General features: G+C 47.7%; 1 protein-coding gene across 7 annotated transcripts in view; it reads right to left on the reverse strand.

Moving 5' to 3' along the window:
• The window catches only part of AGAP1 (ArfGAP with GTPase domain, ankyrin repeat and PH domain 1), a 570,436-nt gene that overhangs the window by 155,989 nt on the left and 387,582 nt on the right, over window positions 1-26,865 (reverse strand). For 3 of the 7 annotated variants that reach the window (XM_088835098.1, XM_088835101.1, XM_055401857.2), the window contains exon 12: window positions 7,526-7,684. The exons of the other annotated variants lie outside the window; for them this stretch is intronic. In XM_088835098.1, the coding sequence (XP_088691224.1) occupies window positions 7,526-7,684 (159 nt within the window). The remainder of the gene's footprint in view (window positions 1-7,525; window positions 7,685-26,865) is intronic. 7 annotated transcript variants of the gene reach the window in all.

Raw genomic sequence — 26,865 nt, forward strand, 5'->3', positions numbered from 1 at the left:
GCCAGCCAGGGCGGCAGAAGATTAACTGTTGGAGTGAAGCAATCGAGGAGGGGTGGAGCCATCGGAACAACCTGACAGCCGGGAGGAGATGGGACAGGGACTCTGGCTGCCACGCCGACAGGCACCATGGCTGGCACTGACAGGAGATGCTGGCAGGCCTGCAGGCTTGCCGACGAGACACGCAGGGACACTCGCAGATGGTGCACGGGGCTCATGGCCTTGGCTCGGGCTGTCACACGCACCTCTGAATGCATTTTGCCTCGGAGCAAGGTAAGACCACCATGTATTCTACAGATGACCCCCTGAGGGTCCCTGGCTACCCACAGTCATGCTAACTCTTGGCTAACACTTCTGGAGAAAATGACCTACAGAGAAAATGATTAATCAAAAAAAACAAAAAACCAGGCTTCCAACGAGATTCCAGAGACTCCTCAGCCAATAGGTGTTGCAGAGATAATTGTTCTGACTCTATCAATAAAGCCGAGCTGCCCCTTCATTGACCGCGAGCACCAATTTCTTTCACCCGGGATTATAAGTTGGTGTTCACAGGCTCACTCCTGCCATTATGGTGATAAACAGTTTAAGCCACAACAGGGTCTGACATGTAGATCAATTCTGGGTCCATAAAGAATCTGCACAACAGGTTCTAGGACAGGGATTTACAGCCGCCAGTTTTTATTCTCTCTTGCTGCAAAAATTACTTCTGTCAAACACTTAGGAGAGTGAGGAAAAATGTAAAAAAATTAATTTTTCATGTACTACTGGAGCAGCCTTTCTCAACGCAGAAGCTCAAGATGAATATGTTTCTGCATTTAAAAAATTACTCAGAGCTGCATGCGGCGCTGAGTGGGAGTGCATCCCAACCCTCCACGCTGACTGCGAGCCGGCAGACAGCAATTTGAAACCCTGAGCCGAGCTGTCTGCATTTCCTCTCGGGGCAGCTGTGGGTCTCACGTTAGCAACGCCAAATTATATTAGACATTTAATTTTAAACCTCAGGTACTTAAATGTAAAACCTTACCACAGTAATAGTCATAAAGCAGTGGGGCATTCCATCTCACAGAATGGATTCTTCTTTCTCCTCCCCCCACTCTGCTTAATTTAACAAGGACCTCCTGTTTTGTGGTTTTGCACACCACAAAGTCATCTAGCTAATTAGGAGTTTGCTCACAGCTGCTTGAAAGGCAGAAAACCCCAGGGTACCTGTGCGTCCAGAGGGGAAGACTTGACAAAGTTCTCTGGAGCCAAAGTCTTAATTTAGAGTGGACGATGGGGTAGAGGAAAATGGAACCCCCATGTTATGTATTATTATGTACAATAAAAACGTGGGATAATAAGAAGGCATATTCACCAACACACGAGCACTTGGATTCAAAAGCTGTTGTCGTCCCCCTGCCCCTGTTCCTGCGGCTCCCACCGGAACTCTATGACTCTAACATCCAGACCCAATGAAATGAAACCAAACGAGAAAGCAAGAGAGCTCCAGAAAAACATCTATTTCTGCTTCATTGACTCTGCCAGAGCCTTTGACTGTGTGGATCACAATAAACTGTGGAACATTCTGAAAGAGATGGGAATACCAGACCACCTGACCTGCCTCCTGAGAAACCTGTATGCAGGTCAGGAAGCAACAGTCAGAACTGGCTGGTTCCAAATAGAAAAAGGAGTACGTCAAGGCTATATATTGTCACCCTGCTTATTTAATTTATATGCAGAGTACATTATGAGAAACGCTGGGCTGGAAGAAGCACAAGCTGGAATCAAGATTGCTGGGAGAAATATCAATAACGTCAGATATGCAGATGACACCACCCTCATGGAGAAAGTGAAGAGGAACTAAAGAGCCTCTTGATGAAAGTGAAAGAGGAGAGTGAAAAGGTTGGCTTGAAGCTCAACATTCAGAAAACGAAGATCATGGCATCTGGTCTCATCACTTCATGGCAAATATATAGGGAAACAGTGGCCGACTTTATTTTTCTGGGCTCCAAAATCACTGCAGATGGTGATTGCAGCCATGAAATTAAAAGATGCTTACTCCTTGGAAGGAAAGATATGACCAACCTAGATAGCATATTAAAAAGCAGTTGTTACTTTGCCAACAGAGGTCCGTCTTGTCAAGGCTATGGTTTTTCCAGTGGTCATGTATGGATGTGAGCTGGACTGTGAAGAAAGCTGAGTGCCGAAGAGTTGATGCTTTTGAACTGTGGTGCTGGAGAAGACTCTTGAGAGTCCCTTGGACTGCAAGGAGATCCAACCAGTCCATCCTAAAGGAGATCAGACCTGGGTATTCATTGGAAGGACTGATGTTGAAGCTGAAACTCCAATCCTTTGGCCACCTGATGTGAAGAGCTGACTCATTTGAAAAGACCCTGATGCTCGGAAAGATTGAGGGCAGGAGGAGAAGGGGACGACAGAGGATGAGATGGTTCGATGGCATCACCGACTCAATGGACATGGGTTTGGGTGGACTCCGGGAGTTGGTGATGGACAGGGAGGCCTGATGTGCTGTGTTTCAAGGGGTCGCAAAGAGTCAGACACGACTGAGCGACTGAACTGAACTGAACTGAACTGACATCCAAACCAGAGACACGGGGTAAAAAGATAAAATGATTAAAAAAAAAAAAGGGTGGAATTTGTATTTCACTGCGACTTAGAGAAAAAACAGGACAGAGAGCCCTTAATCACTGTTTCTTTTGTGGCTATTTTCCAAGTGTGGCAGGGAATGTGGATGCCAAGTTGAGGTCCTAAGATCCATTCATAAATGTGTTTTCTTGAAGTCAGCCATCGGATCCTGTGGCCTGGTTTTTATTAACAATTGCTCGGCGTATGGCAGGATGGTACCAACGAGAGGGAAGCCGGGATGTTACTCCGGATGCAAGTGGGCCCCAGTCACCTAGAGTTCCTGACAACGTGCGCTCCGATCCACGAAGTCTAGCTGGCGCCTGGGATTTTGCGATTCTAGCCAACATCCAGGGGCTGTCAGATATCACTTAGTCTGTGGACCACACTTTGAGAAGCAAGGATTTCGAGTGATGGTTCTGACTTCAGCCTACAGCATCATTCCGTGGGGAGTCTGTTAGCACAGAGGCTGCTGGGCACCACCCCTGAGTTTTAGATTCAGTGGGTCTGGGAAGATCCCCTGGAGGAGAAAATGGCAACCCCACTCCAGTATCCTTGCCTGGAGAATCCCACAGACAGAGGAGCCTGGTGGGCTGCAGTTCATAGGGTCTCCAAGAATCGGACACGACTGAAGTGACCCATGCACAGGACTGGGGTGGGACTTAAGAATTCGTATTTCTAACTAGTTCCTGGGGAACTAGTTGCCGTCACAGGTCTGGGCAGCATATCTGAGAAGTGCTGATGCATAGAGTCTGAGGCCTGGAATCAGGCCACCTGGGTTCACACGGCAGCTTCACCAGGATGTGACTTTGCGTAAGCGATATTAAGCCCTTCTGTACCAGAGTCTCCGCACCTGGAAATGGAGCTAAGAGCAGTGCCCGCTCCATGGGGAGCAAACGTGACGGGCCACACGAGGGCCTCAGTATCATTAGCTCTTCTTTATCATGACTGCTGTTTCATCTTGGGCGTGACACAGCCATCCGTCCTCGGGAAACACAGATGTGGCGGCGAGTCCCTGTGAAACTGCAGGAACCTTACTGCTGTGAAACATTCTGTTGTCTCTCTGGATCCTTGCTACTTAAAATGTCAGCTCTAAAAGTTTTAAACAAGGTGCTGATTAACTCTGAAATTCAAAGAATTATTTATTTATGTGGCTGTGCTGGTCTTTGTCTCCTTGTGGGGAGGGGGGCTGCCCTCTGGTTGCAGTTCGAGAGCGTCTCACTGCAGTGGCTCCTGGTTGTGGAGTACAGACTCCAGGCACACAGGCTTCAGTTGTTGTGGCTCGCGGGCCTCAGTGCACAGGCTCGGAAGCTGTGGCTCACGGGCTTGGCTGCTCCGCAGCATGTGGGCTCATTTCAGACCAGGGATGAAACCCGAGTCCCCAGTATTGGCAGGCGGATTCTTAACCTCTGGACCACCAGGGAAGTCCTAATGTTGCAATTTTGACTCCTTATCATTCATCTCAAATAGATGGGGAAACAATGGAAACAGTGAGAGACTTTACTTTTGGGGGCTCCAAAATCACGGCAGATGGTGACTGCAGCCATGAAATTAAAAGACGCTTGCTTCTTGGAAGAAAAGCTATGACCAACCTAGACAGCATATTGAAAAGCAGAAGCGTTACTTTGCCAACAAAGGTCTGTCTTGTCAAGGCTGTGGTTTATCCAGTAGTCATGTATGGACTACAAAGAGAGCTGAGCGCCGAAGAATTGATGCTTTTGAACTGTGGTGCTGGAGAAGACTCTTGAGAGTCCCTTGGACTGCAAGGAGATCCAACCAGTCCATACGAAAGGAAATCAGTCCTGAATATTCATTGGAATGACTGATGTGGAAGCTGAAACTCCAATACTTTGGCCACCTCATGCGAAGAGCTGAATAACCAGAAAAGACCCTGTGGCTGCGAGGGATTGGGGGCAGGAGGAGAAGGGGACGACAGAGGATGAGATGGCTTGATGGCATCACCAACTCAATGGACATGGGTTTGGGTGGACTCCGGGAGTTGGTGATGGACAGGGAGGCCTGGCGTGCTGCGGTTCATGGGGTCTCAGAGAGTCGGACACGATGAGCGACTGAACTGATCATTCAGCTCTGCTCTTCCTGCCTGTCTTCATTTTGCTGCATTCCAACTAACACCTGGTTCTTGAAACGTTGCTCAAGTTTGCACTTCCGTGTGGCCCCTCAGCTGTCCCAAGCTCCCCTTTCCTCCTCTCCAAGTCTTGGTCCAAACCTCCTGTGGCTTTGTACACACAGGGAGTCCATCTGGTTCCTGAAGCATTACTCAAGTCTGCTTCTCTCTGGGAAGTTTTCTGTGATTAAGTCTCTCATCCTTAAACCACCTGTGCAGTCTCAGCCCGGGCTCTCCCCACCCACACCCTGCTGCAGGTTCACACTGCTTTCTCATCTCTTGTGTCCAGGCTTTGCGCTCCGGGGCAGCAGGAGGCCTGACGAGTCTTTCACAAACACGCTACATGAAGGAGCAATGGGCACCATGTGTCAGCGTGTGAGAAATCACTTGGTAAATCTAAAAACACCATTCATCTGGAGGTGACCTCAGTCGTACAGGTACTTTATAAAGACGCCTGTACAGAAGATGAGATGGTTGGACGGCATCACCGACTCGATGGAGGTGAATTTGAGTAGACTCTGGGAGTTGGACAGGGAGGCCTGGAGTGCTGTGGTCCATAGGTTCTTGAAGAGTCAGACACGACTGAGTGACTGAACTGAACTGCACAGACCAAGGCAATCACCTTCCGTGGGAAGAGGCTTCCAACCAAATCAAGCATCTGGAAATTGGGGAGTCTCTGATGAGACAGAAGGTGTGGGGGTGCTTTGGCTCACACCTGTGACCAGAGGCAAAGAACTACTGGGTAGAGGGAGAGTTAGCTAGTAAGGCATTTTTTTGGGGGGTGGGCTGGGCTGCACTTTGCAGTATGTGGGATCTTAGTTCCCTGACCAGACATTGAACCTGCGCCTCCTGCATTGGAAGGGCAGAGTCTTAAGCACTGGAGCTCCGGGGAAGCCCCCTAGCGAGTCTCCATGCAAACGAAATATTTGTAAAGAATGGATTTTAGGTTCATATGCTGCTTCCCATGCTTTTCCTGAAAAAATATTCTGAGTGTGTGGGAGGCCAACACTTGGGGTGAAACTTGTTCTTCTATATTACTACATAGTTATACTCCCCAAACATAACTCTTATGGCACATAAAGAGCCAAGCCCAAAGGCTGCTGCCCTAATCAGGCTGTGCTGGGGGCTCAACAGTTCTCATCAGAGGAGGAGAGCTCTGGCTAGGGGCAGCTGCTGGGCAAGGCAGGGCCAGGGCGGTGTGTTCACCGGGCCAAGGTGGCCCAGCTCAGCTTCTACCCTCAAACATGAGCGTGCCTTCTCAGAAAGAGGGCGACAGCATACACCCGCTCGGACAAAGACTGATGCTAACTGAACACTGGATGCACTGCAGAGAAGCGGACAATGCGATTAACCATGTGATGGAGAGGGAAAGGGCAACCCACTCCAGTGTTCCTGCCTACAACTTAGCGATCACAACAACAAGCACGCCGACTACTTGCCCCTCCCCCCCCCAAAAAAAGTGACCGTGACAACAACAGCACATACTCAGGGACAGAAGCCACAGGCGGACAGTGCCCTGCACACCTATGGACCACACAAGGGCGGGAAGAGCACACCCATTTGAAGATAAGAACAAGGAGGTCAACTGCCAAGGCCACCCGGTCGACAGGGGGAGCGGGGAGGGGGTCTGCTTGAAACACAGCCCCGTCTGCTGAGACACCGGGCCTTCTGGCGCCCCGATGGCTGAATGCACACGTGTCACATTACAAGGGAATAAATTGCAGGCGGCTAATGTATAACGACTTCAATCCCGTCACTGAATTTCTGGAGATGCTGTCATGATACCAGACAAGAGGTGAAACGCCCAGCCCCTCAAGAGGCTGGAGGCAGAGGTTTGCTCTCCATGGAAGCATCTCGTTTGTTTGAGGAAGGAGCGGGGAGTGGGGTGTTGGGCTCCGGGTGAGTCCATGTGTACGCCCCAGGCCTGCGAGGTCATAGCACCCTTTGGTGTTGCCTTCCCAGATCCCACTTCTCCTCCTGGACCTGGAGATGCCTCTCCTTAAGGCCTCTGCTTGGCGGCGGCTGATGGAAGAGCGTGGGGTAACTGGAGACAAGGATGCTGTTTACCCAAAGTACACGTTATGCGGCAGCAGCTGCTGGGTCTACAGGGAAGACCTGATGCTGAATCTTTTAATTAGAACAAATTATGCTAAAATTACTCTAAAATCCTGTCTGATAGATGGCACACTACAGTGGGAATTCCTTTAAATACCGGTGAACAGGCCATAGACAAAAATGCCACAGGCAAAGCATGTTGCGGTAAGCGGGGCCTCAACGCTGCATAATTCAGGGGCTCACACATATGTCAAGATGGCTTCCCGGGAGCACATTTGTTTCCCAAGAAGATGTCCACACTTGAAAAAAAAGCAAGAGGGAAGACTCTCCCAAACTTAAGAGGATATACCAGGAACCTGGGACAACGGATAAGGATGAAGAATTATTTGTTTTGATTTGATGCCAAAAAAGTGAAGCCTAACCACTAATGATGGAACACGAAGGCCATGTTGTGGAGGGACGAGTGAGCAGGGGCACAGCCTCTCCTAAAGCCTCTGTTTCCCAATCTGCCAAGTGGGGCGAACCTCTGCCACGTCCCTGCACCAGAGTGAGACACGAGACAATGTGGGTGAGGCGGCCGATCGAGGACGCAACTACTCCACAGGTGGACGGTGTGATGCCGTCAGCAGGGCGGCCGCGCTCACAGCAGAGCGTCGCCTCCAGCCTCTAGCTTACAACCGAGGACCGCGAGGCGGCCGCGGGTCTGGGGCCGTGCCTCTCTCTTACCACTGCTGATGGCTGAGTTTGCAATGACCGTAGCCTCGCTCCACTGGTCGGCACTGGAGACAGAGTAGGACCGCTGCTGCATGCCGTCCGCTCGGCTGTTGAAGGAGCCCAGGCTGACGCCGCTCGCCATCTGAGACCCAGGCGCACTAGTGACATTCCCTAGGAATAAACAAGTCAGGTGAACACCAGTGCGCACTGCACACCCGAAGCCGGCACAAGTTAGTCTCGGGGCTACGCGCCTGCGCACCACGGACCCGCCGCCGCGCGCACCTGGCGTCCGGACTCATGAAAAGCAGAGGCAACACGTGAAACCACCACGTTCCGGAGGAAGACAGGGTGAAGCAAGCCTACGGCGCTCGACAAAGGAGCCCAAGGCTTCAGACGGCTGCAGCCACCACAAGCCAAGACAAAGACGTGCACCACCGTCTCTAGACGGAGCAGCGGGGAAGACAGGAGACCTACTTTTTGGGGAATAAAATAACTACTCCCGGCGGGGCCTCCCTGGTGGCGCAGCGGTCAAGAATCCACCTGGCAGTGAATTAGCCTTGGATCGATCCCTGGGTCGGGAAGATCCCAGGGAGAAGAACCCACTCTAGTATTCTTGCATGGAGAATTCCACGGACAGAGGAGCCTGGCGGGCTACAGTCCAAGGGGTCGCAAGGAGTTGGACACGGCTGAGCGACTAAACAACGATATTCCCAGAAGGCCAGCGAGACAAGGCGGGTCCTGGAGGAGTCCTGTCGCACCAACGTATCGGTGCAAGCCTAACTACCGCCAATCGGATTCCACTGGCTGGTGCCAGAGAATTATTCTCATGGGACAGCTATACTTTACGATCAACGCAAGTCAACGTTCCTAGATGCGACATGGGTGGCAGAGTTAGGCTCTTAAACCAGCTAAGTTGACTCTTCACCTTGAAAACAGACTACACAGAAAGAAAATAATCTTGGCAACTTCACAGCATGCAGTGCGGTGAAAACGGTTCCATTGTATACTTAATGATTTGAATCAGTTGCTCAACATCAGAGTGAATTATCTGGTCACCACGACTTCAAACTCAAAAATATAATTAAGCGCCTTTCTCTAAAGTTCAGCTAATCACACCTTGCTGCCAGCGAGTTCATTGCATCTGTAAGGAGATTTTTGAAGGTATTAAATGGTTTCTTTTTATTTTTAAACATTGCTCCCATTTTTTGGTTTTTTTTATAGTTTAGAACCAATTAGGTTCTAAATTGTTTCCAAAGAAGGTTTTCATAGCTCACGGTTTTAAATGCATAGAGCATCCTAGTAGTTCCCAAATCTGGCCAATTACCAGAATTACCCATGGCGCTTTTTTAAAAACAGCAACTGCAAAAAAAATTCAAATTTTGATTCCAACGGTCTGGTGGGTAGAGCCTGAGGGAAAACACGTTTTTCAGGACTTTGGCGGTCCTGGTGAGCAGTGAAGAGGCGGAAAACCAGGGCCCAGCCACAAACAAGGCCCACGCTGTCATTGCATGAAGTGGAAAGATCCTGCTCTTAAAAATATATTTCTACCTTAAAAAATGATGCCGACTATATGCTGCTGTGGAAACTGGGTGCATCTTGAATATCGCAAGAGAAGTAAAAACTACAGTGGAAGCTCTTCAGCACCAAGGACACTGCGATCAGAGATGTTCCTGAGAAGTGCACCCGCCTTGGCTCCTTGGCTGAGCTTCGGGGATCTGCAGCCAGCCAGCTCCCCATCTCCCTCCCGGCTTGGATGTTCTGATTCTAGGACTTGCTCGAGCCCCAGGAACGTGGAAAGTCTCACATCCTGAATGACAGCATCAAAACCAGTGCTGGCGCCTGCTCCAGCCCCGTCCTCACGGCAGTCCGCCCGGGGTGGCAGGGGTCCAGGCGTACGGCATCTCACAAGGACAGGGGTGCCCAGGCTCAGCAAGGCACTACGAAAGGCCACCGCACACGCTCCTTGGGGTCTTCTCCACCTGCCATCACTTAGGGAGCTGTCCTTGGGTGCAATTTGGCCAGACCCCTGCACAAAGGTGCAGTGTAACAGCAGGACGAGCATGCCCTGGAGCTGAGTGGGTGCTCCCCTCAGGCAGCTTAGCAGGGTCTCCTCTGCGCTGACACCTGAGTCTCCCACAACCTTCTGTCCACACCTTCTGCCTTCTCGAGGAGGATACCCACCAGGCGGCATCCATCAGCTTGGGTACCTCTGGCTCCCTGTTTGGCTGGACTAGGTGGAATACCGGAGTGTGAAGTGGGGGTGCGCATGTCTGGGCTCCCTCCCTGAGTGGGAGCCCCGGGGGTGCCTGTGCTGGAGGCTCGCTGGGGGTCACCTCTTTCTCCCTTTGGGTCCAGGGTGTTCCTGGTGCCACCCTGCCAGCCCTGCCACCTGCACTACCTCCTGGCTTCCCTCCGCCCACACCTCTGTCCCTCTGTAAAGAAACCCTTCTGACCCGAAGGGTGTGGTCCTCAGCCTTTCCTTCCCTGTGGGGACGCCAGTCTCAGGCACCCACCATTTAAGAGGGGGTCACATTCCCTCCCGAGGTGCTGAGGCCCTTTCTGCTTTCATCAGCAGAGCTCAGAAAAATGTTAACATTTTTGGGACTTCCCTGGGGGTCCAGTGGTGAAGACTCCAAGCTTCCAATGCCAGGGGGGTTGCAGGTTGGATTCCCTGGTTGGGGAACCAAGATCCCCACATGCTGGGCATGTGGCCACGAAAAAAAAAATGCTAACATTTTTATGGTGGATGAAAAGAAAAGAAAGAGAATAGGAGGAAAAGCACAGTGATAATAAGATGCATGTGGGCTGCGACCCCCAACTCTGAGCCAGGACCCCCGAAGCCCATGCTACCCACAGGGATGTCTGCTGTTTGGTAAGAATGTTAAGGTGATGCTTCCATCCTCCCATCAGTGCCCATCTGTACCGCTGACAAGTCCTTATCAAGTGTGGGTGGGCCTGTGTGTACTCAGTCACGTACAACTCTCTGTGACCCCATGGACTGTAGCCCACCAAGCTCCTGTGTCCCTGGAATTCTCCAGGCAAGAATACTGGAGTGGGCCGCTATTTCCCTCTCCAGGGGATCTTCCTGACCCAGGGATGGAAAGCAGGTCTCCTGGATTGCAGGTGGATTCATTACCATGTGAGACACCAGGGAAGCCCATCAAGTGTGGGATTTGTCCACAAAATCTCATTTCGTACTACCTTTAGGCACACAAGCCAAAACACCTGAAAAGCCAAGAATACGTTCACCGTCTATCCGTCTCTGGGCTGACGACTCGATTAGGTGCTTCTCCTTTGTTCATTCTGTCTGGGGCACGGCCCCGAGGACAACCAGCCCCAAACCCTCCTGACACATTTGCTTCCATCAAAAGGTGGACAGGATGATCTAAGTGCGTCTATCCCTGACTACTAGGTGCCAGACTCCAGGAATAAGTGTCCACACGCACTCAGACGCCGAGGTCAACCTCAATTCCAGATCAGGGACACAGGAAGCGTTCAAATGGAGACATCGAATAAAGGGCTAATCTTAGGATGGTAAGTTCTTTGTCTTAAGGTCAAACATCTACCACTGGAAAGTGAAGGGGTGGATTCATTACAAATGTACAGGCTAATGAAAAGCTATGTGATGACACTGATTGTACACCTGGTTTTTCAACTTCCAGCTGCTTGTTGAGTGAAATTTTTAGCACATTATGCTGCTGGTGGATCTGCTTTGGGGTTCAGCTCCTGAGGGGGCCCCCAAGGAACCAAACTGGGGTCTCTGGAGTGAAGAAACTCCCGTCAAGGCTGCGTGGTCCTGGTGTCTGATTGCAGAATCCGTATGAGACCCAGAACAGCTGTGTGGAATCCTTAGGCAAGCCCACGCTGAGGGCCCATCAGCTGGCGAGGATCTTCTTATCCCTGTGTCCTCAGTCACGTCTGACTCTTTGTGACCCCGTGGGTTGTAGCCCGCCAGGCTCCTCTGTCCGCGGGATTCTCCAGGCAAGAAGACTGGAGTGGGTTGCCATGCCCTCCTCCAGGGGATCTTCCTGACCCGGGGATCTAACGTGCATCTCCTGCAAAGGAGGCGGGTTCTTTACCACTAGTGCTGCCTGGGAGTTTCTTCACTTGAGACTCCAGTTTGGTTCCTTGGGGGCCCCTCAGGAGCTGAACTCCAGAGCAGATCCTCCTGGGAGGTGCTAGTGGTATAGAACCTGCCTGCCAAGGCAGGAGATGCAAGAGATGCAGGTTCGATCCCTGGGTTGGGAAGACCCCCTGGAGGAGGAAATGGCAACCCACTCCAGTATTCTTGCTTGGAAAATTCCATGGACAGAGGAGCCTGGTGGGCCACGGTCCATGGGGTCAGAAAGAGTCAGACACGACTGAAGTGACAGGCATACGAAAGAATGAAATTCTGCTGTTTGCCGCAACATGGCTGGACTTGGAGGATAGTAGGCTGAATAAAATAAGCCGGATAGAGAAAGACAAATACGGTATGATATCATGCACACATGGCACCTAAAAACCACAACAAAGTGAGTATAACAAAGCAGCAGACACATGGGCAACACAGGGGCTGTTACCAGCAGGGAGAGGGAAGGGGAAGGGGCAATAAGGGGTATGGGCACAGACTATTAGGCATAAAATAAGCTGGTACAACGTGGGAATGTAACCACTATAACTCCAAACAGAGAATAACCTGTAAAACTGTGACTCACTATACCTGTAAGTTCCATAATAATATTGTACTTCAATAAAGCATTTTAAACAAATTTAAAAGGGTGAAAAAATCATACAGATACACACCAACAATCCACCAGAACAACATGTATAAGAATGTACATGGCAGAATTGTTCAGAATAGTTCCACACTAGAAATGGCTGAAATGTCCATCCATCCACCATGGGCACCTCGTGGGAGATCCATACCAGTAAGACAGAGTGGAGTCTGACGTGGGCCGCCTCAGGACAGACATCAGACAGGATGTGGACCCACAGAAGACAAAGCCCAGGGCACCACCAGTCCTGGTCCCACACAACCGTACAACGGGGCAAACCCAACTGCGCAGCAGGAAATGAGACGAGGCTCCCCCTTCATGAGTAGGGGCGATGCAGGCGGTGGTGGGATGGGACCCAGGGGGCTTCCTGGGCTGCCAGCCACCTGCTGTGACTTGACCTCCACGCTGGTCATCCACGTTGTTGTTGTTTAGTCGCTCAGTCGTGTCTGACCCTTTGCGACCCCCGAGGACAGTAGCCCACCAGGCTCTGCTGTCCATTGGGTTTCAGGCAAGAATACTGGAGTGCGTTCGCCATTTCCTTCTCCAGGGGATCTTCCTGACCCAGGGATGGAACCCACTTCTCTGTCTCCTGCACTGTAGGTGGATTCTTTACTGCTGAGCCACAAGGGAAGCCCGATACACTTAGCTAGAACTTAGGATTTTGCGCTAAGTGTATATTCTGGAGAAGGAAATGGCAACCCACTCCAGTACTCTTGCCTGGAAAGTTCCATGGATGGAGGGAGCCTGGTAGGCTACAGTCCATGGGGTTGCAAAGAGTCAGACATGACTGAGCAACTTCACTGTATATTAAATTAATATAATTTAGCCCCCCCCCAAAAAAAAAACTCTTAAAAAAAAAAACTCATTTGAATGGTTTGTGAATGCAGAGGTCAGATCAGGAAGCATGAGAAAAAGTCATCCAGGAGCAAGGAGCGTTAGGTCCCAAAGAATGGTCCAGTCCTACGAAGTATGGGATGCTGACGTCCAGAGGAAGGGAGGCACGGTACTTCCCCCCAGGGTCTGCATTATCACGACAGACACGGTCGAGTTCCTGGTCCATTCTGAACTCAGAAGCCTGTTCCCTCAAAGACCCCTTCTCTGGATCATCTGGCTGCTGGCCTTGATGGGCAGGGGTGGCTGCATTACGATGCTAATCCACGGAGCCTCACGCCAGCCCCTTGATATGGAGATGTGTGTGCCCACTGGGCCGGCTGATTAGTGCAAGCTTCCATGTGTCAAAAGCGCCAGATTCTTCCCCAAGAATAATTTTAGCTTTACTTACATCCCTAAAGTGTGAGAGTTGATTTGAAAAGGTACTTACCTCCACCATATGCTATTTTTCTTTAAACAATTTGCATTTCAAAGTGAATATGGCATTTATAGCTGAATGAATATCAGTATGTTGCCTGATCTCACACAAGCATGAAAAAGATGCTGGTTTTCTATTGAACAAGAATGTTTTCATTCGCCAAATGACATCAAAGAAAGAATTCCTCTTTTAAGCTATAGGCTTATTACATTAAAATAGCCTGTCCTGATTAAAAAAAAAAAACAACCATGAAATAAGGCTTTTCATAGCATTCAAATAGAGATCCATCAACAATGTTTTTTGTTTAATACAGAATTCTGCTCACTGCATGTCCTGATTTTGGTTTATCTTCAATAACTAGATTTGATCCTTCCTACCAAGGCTTCCACTGGGAAAACAATACTTGGCATTTGACTTACTGGTGGATCAGCCTGGAAAAGGGCAGAAACTCTTGCTGATGGTGATAATGAAGTTTCATGCAGTCCGAGAGTGGAGGAGAAAAACCCAGAGAGGATTCTACGAGCGCATGAGTGTGAAACAGACCTTTATTTCCGTTGTGGGACTCTGTAATTTTTTAAAAAAAATCATAATTACAGGAAAAAGATTGATAGGCACTCACTCTTTCCCTCAGAGGTCTCACCCTTTCAAATACAGACTGCTCTTGGAGGCCTTTTCTTCATCCCTATGTGGCTTCAAATCTTATTTAAAAACTCAAGAGTTCAAGGTTACCATGCAAACCTACGGCTACGCCCTGGCCCGCTCCGAGCATGGGAGGGAAAACCAGGTTGGCTGGAATCAGGACCGGACAGCAGAGGCTCTTCTACTTCAAACTAGGCCTTCGCCATCTGTTCTGTCCTCTAATTATAAACCCAAAAATAATATAATTCACAACACTACCATAAAAAGTGAGATACAAATGATTTAAGTGCCTGTGAGGAGGGCCCATTCGCCTCACTATTTGCATTGGAAATCTGCCCTCCTTTTGGCAACCAGGATTTCAGGCTAAGAGGATTTTTTTTTTTTTCCCAAGGACACCTTCAGTAGCTTTTCTTAAAGATGCAGGCGTTCAGGACTCTGCACTATGTGACAGTTTTGTAAAAGAGCACAATTCTACACATTTACCACTGAGACAGAATCTTGTGTTTCTCTAGAATGCTAGGCATTTTGTTTACTTTTTGGTTATATATTTTCTGCAGTATGCTTACTGGAGAAAAAAGAATGTACAGAGTCCAGACTCAGGGGTAATGGCAAATCTAATTACTACTAAATAAAACATTGTGGCCATGCCCAGAATTGAAAATCCTGGAATTAAGACAGTCCATGGTTATTTTCTAAAATGTAGAAATAGCTCATTTTATTCCAATTTCTCCCTGTTCTAAAGATGATGCCAAGGGGAAAAAAAATGGGAGTATGCTTTGTTGTAGAAATTACTTAAACTTATTTTGCAAGGATATACAGATACACAGATAATGTAAATTAGAAGTCTACCAAAGTTGCATCTAATAGATCAATTCATTATTGGACATGCACATATTTTTCTTATTTATGACCACAGAAAAGATGTAATACTCTATTATACTTCTTTACTACAACTTCCCATCCATTTCTCCTTATTGTTCCAAAACGTTCACAATAATTTTAGATCTAGAACATCTGACTGATTTAGTGGAGATAACTTACATTGCCGTTTTCTTACCTCTGCATCGTTTTGATTGTTTGAAATTTCTCATTGTTATAAACAATGTTGCCAGGGACACCTTCTACTTTTAGACTTTTCCTTAGGCTAATATCCTAGAAGAGTTATTATTGATTGGGTCAAACAGCATTAACATCTTTCTGACTCATGATATATGTTATGAATTAATTTTCTTGATGGCCAGTGGGCTAAAAGAAGACGGAACCTGAGCAAACAAGTCAGGTTGTAATTTGTAAAATGGACACAATGGTAACGGTGATGATGACCTTAATGATGAGATGGTCGCAGCAGCCCCCTGGGGTTAATACAAGGACCAAATTACATAAAGCACTTTGTCAACTGCCAGGCTTCTGAAGATACTAGTTGTTATTAATTTTGCCAATAGTGTGTTTTCCTTTTCCCTACAGTATAAGTTTTTTTCAGCAGAAACGGTGATACTGCTAATTTTGTGTTTGACTTTAAAGTCTAAAACGTCTGGATGGTCTACTCCTGATACCCTTGCGGTGGCATCCTGGTGTGTGCAAGTGGCTCAGACTGTTTGCCTTGTATCTGTGTTTTGGTCTTCTAGTCAACACCTCCCATGAGCCCAAGCACTCACTCACTGGATGATGTTTCTTGAACCCCTACTCCTGTATACAGACCAGTAGTGTTTAGCCTCGGGACAACCTGATGACACTCTTCCCACTCTTGGGTCTCCCCACCAGAGGCAATGCTGAAGTCATCAGAAGTAGAGTAGATAAGGTGAAAGACAAAGGGAAGAAATCACATGCTCGGGGCTAACGCAAGCGAAGGATGAGAGAGGGGACCTGATGGTGAGGGGCGGTGAGCTGGAGCAGCCCGGCCCAGCCCAGCTCACATCCTGTCGCTGGGAGGCCGCACCACCTTGGGGACGGGTAGAATTTGACGTCTGCCACGATTTAGCATGAAACCCTTGAGCCCATCAGAAGGTAAGTTTTCTGATAACTGGAAATGGGCTCAAGTATTTACTCCAAAGACAAAGCCCGTGACTTCCAGCTGGGTGGTGTGGCACTCATTCCTGCCAGTGACCCCTGCGCGTCTCATCCTGCCCGCTCATATGTGAGTGATGAACACCCGGCTACTATGCACTCTGAAGATGCTGACGGAGAGCAACCACCACTTGTGCTTATCTACACGATGCTCACTGAGCCACAAGCCATGTCTCAGTACAGGTTATGTGAACCAGTTTATATGCGGTAGTTATAATGAGGTATGACATTACACAAAAGGAGGTTAATACTAAGGATTTTCTTTAAGTAATAAAACATGAATTTAACACGCAATCAGTTCAGTCGCTCAGTTGTGTCTGACTCTGTGACCCCATGGACTGCAGCCAGGCCTCCCTGTCCATCACCAACTCCCAGAGCTTGCTCAAACTCATGTCCATTGAGTCAGTGATGCCATCCAACCGTCTCATCCTCTGCCCTTCTCCTTCTGCCTTCAATCTTTCCCAGTATCAGGGTCTTTTCCAATGACTTAGTTCAATAATGTTTTATAAAATACAAAGTCCGAGATGCTCGTATCTCGCCTTCTAGCTCCTTATTTGACTCTATGCCCTCAAGAACTTAGTTCAATTGTTCAGTCCCTTCTTTAACACAGTCTTTCTCCTCCATCTGATGTATGCAATAGGCCTGTTCTGCACAAAGTTCCCTGTAACTGAGCAGCGCGTTGCTTTGAGGGCAGGTGTCTCTGGCTTTCACTGCGTCTTATAAGCCCTTTCAAAGAGGCGGCCGTGATGCCCACACAACGGCCCCACGCCCAGGCAAGTTCACCTGGACTTCTCCTCTCCTCTCCAGGTCTCACAGAATGATCACTCAGGACTGAATAGAGACCCTGTCTGTAAGGAGTGAGGGCACTGGGGGGACTCCGTGTTTGCAACTGTGAGGATGTGAAGGGAGCTACTTCTTTGTGAGTCTGGACATTTGGGGGGTTGAACCTCACTAGGAGTATTCCAGTGAGAGGCAAGGTCTCTGCAGGCGAGGTTACTTGAAATGCCAGGCCACAGCTTTGGAGCTGGTGAAACATCAGACGACTTGGTTCTCTTCTGCCAACGGGGAATGATTACACAGCAAGTAGGCCAACCATGGGCTTGACTGTGGCACAGAGAGGCTCTAAGCTGAGGCCCGGTTCCAGCCAAGGCCCCGGCCAGCCTTCCTGAAGACCGAGGGTCACGTGCTGACGTCTGTCTCAGAGCTCTGCCTCCCCAGCCCTTTTCCTATAGCTCTTTCATGCTGACTGTTTTGCTGATCATGAATGCATCGTATCAACAGCTGAAATCCTATTCTCCACTGAACACACACATTTTTGAGAGGGGAGAAAGTCTCTATAGCAACTTTTATTTACTTATTGGAATATCTGTTCCCATAGAGATGTACAGCTTAGTATTGCCAACATCCCTCATATGTTTATAACAAAAATCATCAAGGATTAACTTGCTTTTGTCAGTTCTTACGGAAAGGAGCACTCCATTTGGAGTTTACAGGACTGAAGATGGTGTCCTTAAACTGGAGGGTGTGGCTTTGATTGCTATGTGAACTGGACCCCAATGCTCTCAACCATAGAACAATGCAAAGGAGGAACCGTTATCTGAAAGCCAACATAGTTACCCTCAGTATTTATCACTTACATCTCACATGACGGGTGATATTCGAGAATATTTACTTCATGAAAAAATAATTGCCAGGTCATGACATTAGGCAAGGATAACACAGAAAAAGAAATAGTGGTCTACATCTGAAAGAGTTGACAATTTAATGCTGGAAACAATATAGCACACGTCTGCCTAAACCTCAGTGGGAAAAACGTATAAACAGAGAAACAACGAACAGTAAGAAGGCATTTCTCCTAAGAGCAGAAGACGCCGAATTAAATAATAGCTTGAGTCATTTCACTTCAGATGTCACCAACTTTCTCAAATTCTAGTCTTAGAGAAACCCCACGAGACATTTTTAACCTAAAAAAATGAATTACTACTTAGCCATCAAAACCTAGCCCGCTGAAACCTGGTTTATGGAAGCAGACCTCACCATGTGATGCTGATTTGGGGGAGTATTCTTGAGCAAATTAATTCTCAACCAAGAAGGCGAGTGTCTGCAAGCGTTCCACCAAGTTACAGGAGTTTAGGCGAGGCATCCAATTTATGTACTAGTGGGTTCATGCTGTAAACAGAACCCAGGGTGTGGGTAATAATCGGGTGACCAAGGCAGGGACGGGGTGAGAAGCCAGGCTCTGAAGTCCTAACAAGCCTGAGGCGTGACCCACCGGGAGGCGGATCGCTCATCTGGCTCATGGAACAGGCTCTAGAGTTATTACCATGTCTTCTAGACCATCTGAAACTAAACAAAGAAAAACTTTTGTTTCTACGAGACAACCACGGATCCAGTTTTGATGTTGCGTGATTTTTTTTTTTAATAGCTATTACCACTGTAGCAGCAGCTTAGCGGCTCGGCGTCTGCAGTGTGAGCAGTTTTGATAAACAGCCTCTGCGGGCCACACAACGGGGATAATGTATCCTTAAGTACCGCCAATGAGCTGCCATTCTGCACAGCCAATTACTTCTGTGCGTCTGTCACTCAAAGGAAAAATGACTGAGCCCATTAGATCAAACCTTTGTCACTGTTCCTAATGCACTCTTAGGCCTCATTAATCTCCGGGAGCAGCAACAGAGCCGCCGGTGCCTCATTGCCGCCCCCGATCAGGCCCACGTGAAGCCTCTCATCTCTCCCCCAAGTGCTCCGCGTTAATCAAGCTCTCCTTATTACCCCAGTCCCTGTCACGGAGGAGAGCGCGCTCCCTCTTAAATGCTCTCATTATGACCCATCTTTAGAGCCGGCTAAGTGGAAAAAAAAAGAGACAGAGGAGAGGGAGAGAGGGAGAAAGGGGACAGCGGAGAAAGAGGAGAGGAAAAAGCAAGTCCGATCACATTAATATTCATGACAATAATTAGTATTCTAGGTCACTGAATATTCATGCTATTAGTTTGGTTTTTTATGGGTTTGCTGGATGTCCTGATTACTGAAGTGTGGAGGAAAACAGCATGGTTGAGACTTTCGATGTCAACGGCGGTTCAGTCCGCAAAACACGTTGAGATCCTCGCCCCCCGCCGGCCCCCGCCCCCAGGAAAAGAAATCAGCTCGACCCTTGGGGATGGCTTTCCTATTTCGAAACCGCTGGGGGCCTGTGTTGGGAGGAGGTGGAGGAGAAGGGGGGGAAGGTTTCCCCCCTTTCACAGAGGTCCCAGTGTCAGTCCGGTGAGGATGAAAACACACCCACAAATAGCCAACAAAAGACGCGCTCTGGGGACCACAAGAGAGCTGTCATCTCGAGGTCGAACGCTGCAATCAGGAGCTGGGGAGAGCACAGGACTACAGAGAGGATGAGCACACAGGGCCAGAGCGGTGCCCCAAGGAGATCCGGGGCGCCTCGACGGGGCGTCTCCTGCTGCCAGAGCGGTGCCCCAAGGAGATCCAGGGCGCCTCGACGGGGCGTCTCCTGCTGCCAGAGCGGGTGCCCCAAGGAGATCCGGGGCGCCTCAACGGGGCGTCTCCTGCTGCCAGAGCGGTGCCCCAAGGAGGTCCGGGGCGCCTCGACGGGGCGTCTCCTGCTGCCATCGTGGGGGAGCTGGGGTGGGGCATGGCTTTGGTAAGTCTAGGCCACTGAGTCTACCCAACGGCTACATAAACACTTCATGGCACCTGCAAAATTAATGCAAAGACCTGATTTCTCAACCGTCTTCCTTTTCTTCATTGGTGATGAGCAGGACTACCATGATGGGTTCCTGACACAGTGCTGAAGAGTCAGGCTTTGGAAAGGCACAGGATGTGTTATCCTTACAGGGATGGAGGTAGGCACTGTTCTCCTGTTTTCGAGACGAGGTTTAGAGACACTTGCACGGAGTCCTAAGATGGGGGGAGGCAGGATTCAGTTTAGTGTCTGTGACTCCAAAGCCCCCACTGTTGGCCCTTATGTTTTCTTGCTTTCTACTGAAATGTCAAAATAACTGTCAGAGCTGACACAGCTCTGTATTCTGTCATATGTGGATACAGTTCTACCAACCTGGCCCAAAACTCATGTCAGAAAGTATTTCTGGACATTTGACCACCTTCTCTGGCAAAGTTTTTTTTAGAAAGTTTAGTCGCTCAGTAATGTCCGACTCTTTGCAACCCCATGGACTGTAGTCTGTCTGTGGGATTTTCCAGGCAAGAGTACTGGGTTGCCATTTCTTTCTCCAGAGGATCTTCCCGACCTAGGGATCGAACCTGGGCTCCCACGTTGTAGGCAGACGCTTTACCGTCTGAGCCACCAGGGAAGTGGAAGTTCTTCCACCTTCTCTGAAAGCATCCCTGAAATGACAGTTGGGTAGATTCTCTTAAAATGTGACTTCAGATGGGTTCCCTTAGAATGGCAATGTAGGACTTCCCTGGTGGTGCGGTGGATAGAAATCCACGTGCCAACGCAGGGGACACAGGTTCAATCCCTGGTCCAGGAAAATCCCACATGCTGTGGAGCAACTAAGCTGGTGAGCCACAATTACTGAGCCAGTGCTCTAGAGCCCACCAGTTGCATCTACCGAACCCATAAGCTGCAACTACTGAAGCCTGCGTGACTACAGCCTGTGCTGCCGACGAGAGAAGCTACAGCCATGAGGAGCCTGTGCTCTGCAACGAAGAGTAGCCCCCGCTTGCTGCAACTAGAGAAAGCCCGCACAAAGCATCAAAGATCCAGCACAGCTAAAACTGAAAACAAATAAATAAAAAGAATGGAAAAGGCAGGTGCTGCCCTGGGCATCCTGAGAAAGTGATCTTGGGAGGAAGGGAAAGATGTGATGGGGAAGGGGGAATTGAATCAGGTCTGAATCAATAAATATCCTCTGGGTTCTCCTTCTTCTTGCTGGAGTAGATGCTGAAGTAATTTTTTAAAAAAAACCCAATGAAAGGGAAATGTTCTACATCCATGTGTGTTATCCAAAAATGTTTTCTTTCTGCCTTCACACTTGATTGATAATAGCTTGACTCTATATAAGCTTCTAAATTCAAAATGATTTGTCCATGTAACAAATACAAGGTGTTGTTCTTGAGAGGCTGAGGTCTGCAAGAGTTTTCTTCCTTGATAGGTTAACCGCAGTCTTTCCTTAACTTGGGTGCTCTGGGGAACTTTCCATGTTTACAGAGCTTACTCTCCTATCCAATTTGATACCTGACTCTTCAAACGGGAAGACACTGGCATTTTCGTGGTCATCCCCAGCATCCTTTCTTCTGTTATATCTTTGATTGCCAGAAATTCTTTATAGTTTGTAATCAATCCCATGTACCGAAATTTTTATTTTTGCAATTTCCCCCCTTAATTTCTCCTCAGATTTCTCATATAATCTTTTGTTTGCTTCATTTGGCGAATACAAGAACTAGCCTCTTAAATTTTTCTGATGACAGTATTTGTTGTTGCTTAGTCACTCAGTCATGTCTGACTCTTTTGCAACTGCAGCCTGCCAGGCTCCTCTGTCCACGGGATTTCCCAGGCAAGAATAACTGAAGTGGGTTGTCATTTCCTTCTCCAGTACATGTTCCTGACCCAGGAATCGAACCTGTGTCTCCTGGTTGGCAGGCAGATTCTTTAACACAGAGCTACCTGGGAAGCCCTGATAGTAGCTGGAATTTCCTCCTACAGTGGAGCCGGGAGCCTCCCCATTTTCACTGCAGCCCTTCTGCTCTGGTTAACTTGCGAGTCCCAAAATGAGATCCAGGCTGGGTCTGCAGTGTGCAGGTATGACAGTGTGTTTTTCCTCCTCCTCCCCAACCCCCTGGCAAAATGTGATGCTAATATCATCAGATTTCCAGCATTTTAATGTCTGAGATGTAGTCAGCATTCCCATACTGGCAAACCACTCCCCAGTACTAGGAATAGCGTAAGATTCACCCTTCCGCCAAGTAATTTTCTATCCCATTGCCCCTTCTAGGCCCACCAGCTTCAGTGGTCTTACTTGTGTTTGTTGTCTGACTCCTGCAGCCCCCACTGGAGTGTACAGCCCTTGGAGCGAAGGTCTTGTTTCACCCCCTGGAATTCCAGAGCACTAATCCGGGCTGGGCTGGCACGATTCAGCAAGGGATGGTAAGGGAATGGTAAAGACGTAGAGCAATACGATACCCAGACCGTTACGCTTGTCGAGACAGTCTAAGTCAGCGTCGACAAAGTTATGCACCCTGAGACTTGAAACACGGACTGCATCAAGACTGCACGCTAGAAAACCAAGAGGAACACCTGGACAATGATTTCAACTAGGAAGGAGCTAAGCTGGCTGCAAAGAACAAATACAAAAATTCAGAGCTTTCGTATTTCTTACCAATTAGATGGCATAATAGACACGCCCCCTAAAATATTCACATTTCACCAAAAATTATAAAGTAATAGAATGGATTAACAGTCATCTGATCTACCCTAACAGTAATAGAATAAATTAACATACAGAGGGGTATATAACAAGTTTGAATAAATGGGAAAGAACTGTGTTAGAATAAGAAACTCAATATAGCTGAGATGTCAGTTCCTCTACTGCTAATTCACAGATGAACAGCATGACAATTAGAGTCACAGTGGGATTATTTTTAGGGGGAAGAGAAGGTTTCAAGTTATTCTGAAGTTTATTGGGAAAAAAAACAAATGGGTGGCAATAACCAAAAAAAACTATAAAATCAAAGAGCAATAAGAAACTGTTATAGGTTATATTACCAGGTATAAATCGAGCCATGAATCTAAGACAGCAGAGGAAATCCACACAATGTGGAGAAAGTAGGTCAATGGAATAAATTTTTAAGCCCAGAAACATAACTAATTTGATTAAATGAGTTAGTTGCACAAGAAAGGAGACAAACAGAGTCAACAGGAAAAGGAAATGACAGAGAAAGAACAATTAGTTATGTATTTGAATAAAACATTTAACTAGATTTCCTATTACATAGTAGACTCAAACAAATTAGAGGTAGACTAGAGGTTAAATATGGACACGACTGAGTGACTTCACTTTCACGCTTTGGAGAAGGAAATGGCAACCCACTCCAGTGTTCTTGCCTGGAGAATCCCAGGGATGGAGGAGCCTGGTGGGCTGCCGTCTGCGGGGTCGCACAGCGTCAGACATGACTGTAGCGACTTAGCAGCAGCAGCAGAGGTTAAATACAAAAAAAAAGGGAAAGGGAACAACAATAAAATGATAAAACTCTGAAATATACATGTATGATTCATGATCTTATTTCAGGATTGTTAAAGGCCTTCTAAATACCTATAATAGAAACTACAGAAGTACAAGCCTAATGATTTTATTATATACCAAAGAAGGAGAACCTCTAAATGTAAACAAGACCATAAAATCAAAAAAGCAAATAGCAACCTGGGGAAGTAGCTGCAAAATAAATTACAAAGTGTTAATACCCTTAATATACAAAGAGTTCTCGCATGTCAGTAAGCAAAAGGCAAGTATCTAGTGCAGCAAAGGATACGTCTAAAGAGCACAGCGTAAGAGACCCAGGTGACCCAAAGAGAGAAGTGCAACGTCAGCGCTAACTGAGGGGATCCAGACAAGCGGAGCATGAAATACTTTTACTGCTTATGAGATTAGCACAGATTCTAAAAATGTGTCAAAGTGAAATGAGCACTCACTTTATACACAGAAGTTTATTTTATATAAAACCTCCTTAGAAATGAATTTGGAAATGTGTAACAAGAATCTTATAAATGTTTATATCTGTTTACTAAGTCACTTCAATTACAGACTTTTATTCTAAGACATCAGTACGTGATGCATAAAGATTTCAGAATAAGTGTACATCAGGTTAGGTCTACGTGAATGTAGAAGTTACTAGAAGGGAAGGCACAAAACACTGATCTGATTCAATAATGTGGAGATAGAAAATGAACAGAAACAAAGAAACAAACAAGCTAAAAAGAAACATCAGTTAATGCAGAGTTCTAAACCAAAAGGGCAGAATTCTAATGAGCTGACAGTGAAAGATGAGGTTAAGTAGTGTGTAAGTTCTTTGCCAAGTAGCTCTAAAATAACTAATACCCATTTTTCAGCCAAAAAAAAATCCATCACTTCAAAGCAGCAATGATTTACTTTGAATTAAATTTGCTGGGTTGGAATTCTTCCTATGAGACAGCTCTACGAACAGCAGGGCAGAGGTCACTCTTGCCAGACACCAGCTGATGGCGCTGTCCAGGGGCCGAGCTGAGGGCACCACAGTACTGAGCCCTGTGACCACGAGCGGCTCTCTTCCCCTAAGTGGTGCGGGCTCCGGCGGATGTCATATTCCCACTTCAGAGTTCCTACTTGTTTTTTTATTGTTGTTAATTTATTTTAATTGGAGGATAATGACACTACTGTGATTGTTTTTGCCACACATCAGCATGAGTCGACTGCAGGTATGTATGTGTCCCCCCGCGTCTTGAATCCCCCTCCTACCCACCTCCCCACCCTCTCTCCCTCTGGGTTGTCCCGGAGCACCGGCTTTGGGTGCCCTGCTTCATGCACTGAACTTGCACGGTTCAAGTCCCTACCTGTGATCCAAGGAGGATGATAAATCTACCTGGCTCCCTGAATGGCAACACACCCAGTGTAGGTTGATTACCCGGTTATAATAAACCAAGGGTGTGAGCACAGAAAAAAGGATTTCGTTTGTGCCCCAAAGGCTCCCATTCACCCAGCAGCAAGACTCTTAAAGAGAAGGCAACTGGACATTGCGAACTCAATCCCTTGACTGAGGCCCATGACATAACATCTCCTGGGGATGTGATAAGGTTTATATGGCATTGGTGTGTTTTCTATTTGTTAACAAACACGACATTTTCCTTAGGACAGTAAGTGGCGGTTAAGCTCCAAAGACCACAAATTGCAAGATGACGTTCAAACTCCAAATCTTACATAGCCCGCACGGCTTCAAATTGTCAGGACTCTTTCCTTGTCCTACTTGCTGGCAAGTTCCCGCCCTTTCTTTCCACCCACACGGGCATCCCCCGAAGCCTTGTCCCACTTCCTTGGGTGGAGCCAAGCACATCGCCTTGGGCCTCCTTCATATCCCCTGACCTGCCCCGACTACGGGCCGCTGCACTGGTTCATCAATGCATCTCTCCCACTGCCCAGAGGCTGAGATTCCGGAGGGCAGGGATAACACCTCATGTTTCTGTTCCCCTGGAGTGCAGGACAGTGACCAGCACACATTAGAAACTTCCTACGTGCTTGCTGATTTGAATAAAGAAATGGAGAGATGTGGCATGATGGTTGGTTAGAAGGGGAAGTGGAAAGTTGGTTAAAGGGTGACTGCCTTGCATGGAAGTTCTGGAGGTCAGGAACTTGGGATCCACACAATGCACAATCCCTGGCATCGGATAGATAATAAGTACTTTTTGAACAAAAAAAATAGATTAATGATGACATCAGCTTTTTATTCATTATAGAAAAAAATTTTTTTTTCTTGGGCACTTTTCTCTCTTTCCATAGAGTTAGCACACCATCCTGAAAGGGAAAATTCACGTATCTCTTGGAAGGAAGGTCAGTAGGCCATGAGACCCCATAGGGTAACCTTATCTGCTTCCTGGAATGAACTAATGTCTCTGTTACGAGAAAGCCCAGTTTTACTTTGACTGGTAACAACCGCTGACATTTGTGTTGTGTTTATGAGTTTCTGCAGTACCTGCCATCACACCTCTGTGACGGAGGCAGGCCAGGCCGGATCAGCCTTATGGAAAAGTGCGGTCAGTTACCTACCCAACACCTTGCAGCACCTGGCAGTAGAACGCAGGCTGGTGGACCCCAAATTCTACCTCCTTTTTATGAGCCTCCTTTTGCCAACAATGTCATTCACACCGTGGAATGATGGGGTCAGCATCATTCCTCTTTAAAAGCATTTAGCATTTCAGAAAGGAAAAAAGGCAGCGTGTTTAAGAGGCAGGGACACACGCTAGGAATGACTACAGCACAGAAATCTATTTTGGGAAAATCAGATGTAAGCTGGAGACAAGAAAGGAAACAACTGAAATCTGTGAAGGGATTCCATTTGTTGGAGGAGTTTGAGTTTGTTGGTGGGAAGACTTTAAGTCCTTCTCACCGCCTTTCCTCTGATAGGAAATCATGGAAGGCAAAAGCCACAGCATGGTTTGCCAAGACTCTTATACAACAATGAACCACAATACCCTGAGGGGCTTGCGTTGTACACCGAGGCTGGGGAATTTCTCAACACATCTATTTTGAGAAAATCTGATTTTCTCATGCTGAATGAAAGACAAATCCTCCTTTAAAAGAGAATGAAGAAAACCAAAGCTGTGTCGAAGAAGACATAACAGTTACAACACAAAACTGAGAAAGTCTTAAATTGTGTGCAGGTCCAATGGTTTGCTTTAGATCTCGCTCCAAACTGGCGTTTCCATTTTTCTATACACATTTACGACAAATTAGTTAGGACTAATCCTTGGCACTTTAACAGTGAATTGATGTTTTTCAGAGGGCTCTTAAATCCTCCATCATGTGTAAGATGAAAGATTCAACTGCCCAGCCCTGGAAAAGCCTAGCAGTCCATGCAGCTGTGACTCA

This window comes from Moschus berezovskii, chromosome 4 (assembly GCF_049115385.1).
Source record: "Moschus berezovskii isolate FMDL1 chromosome 4, NW_MosBer_1.0, whole genome shotgun sequence".
Taxonomy (NCBI): Eukaryota; Metazoa; Chordata; class Mammalia; order Artiodactyla; family Moschidae; genus Moschus; species Moschus berezovskii.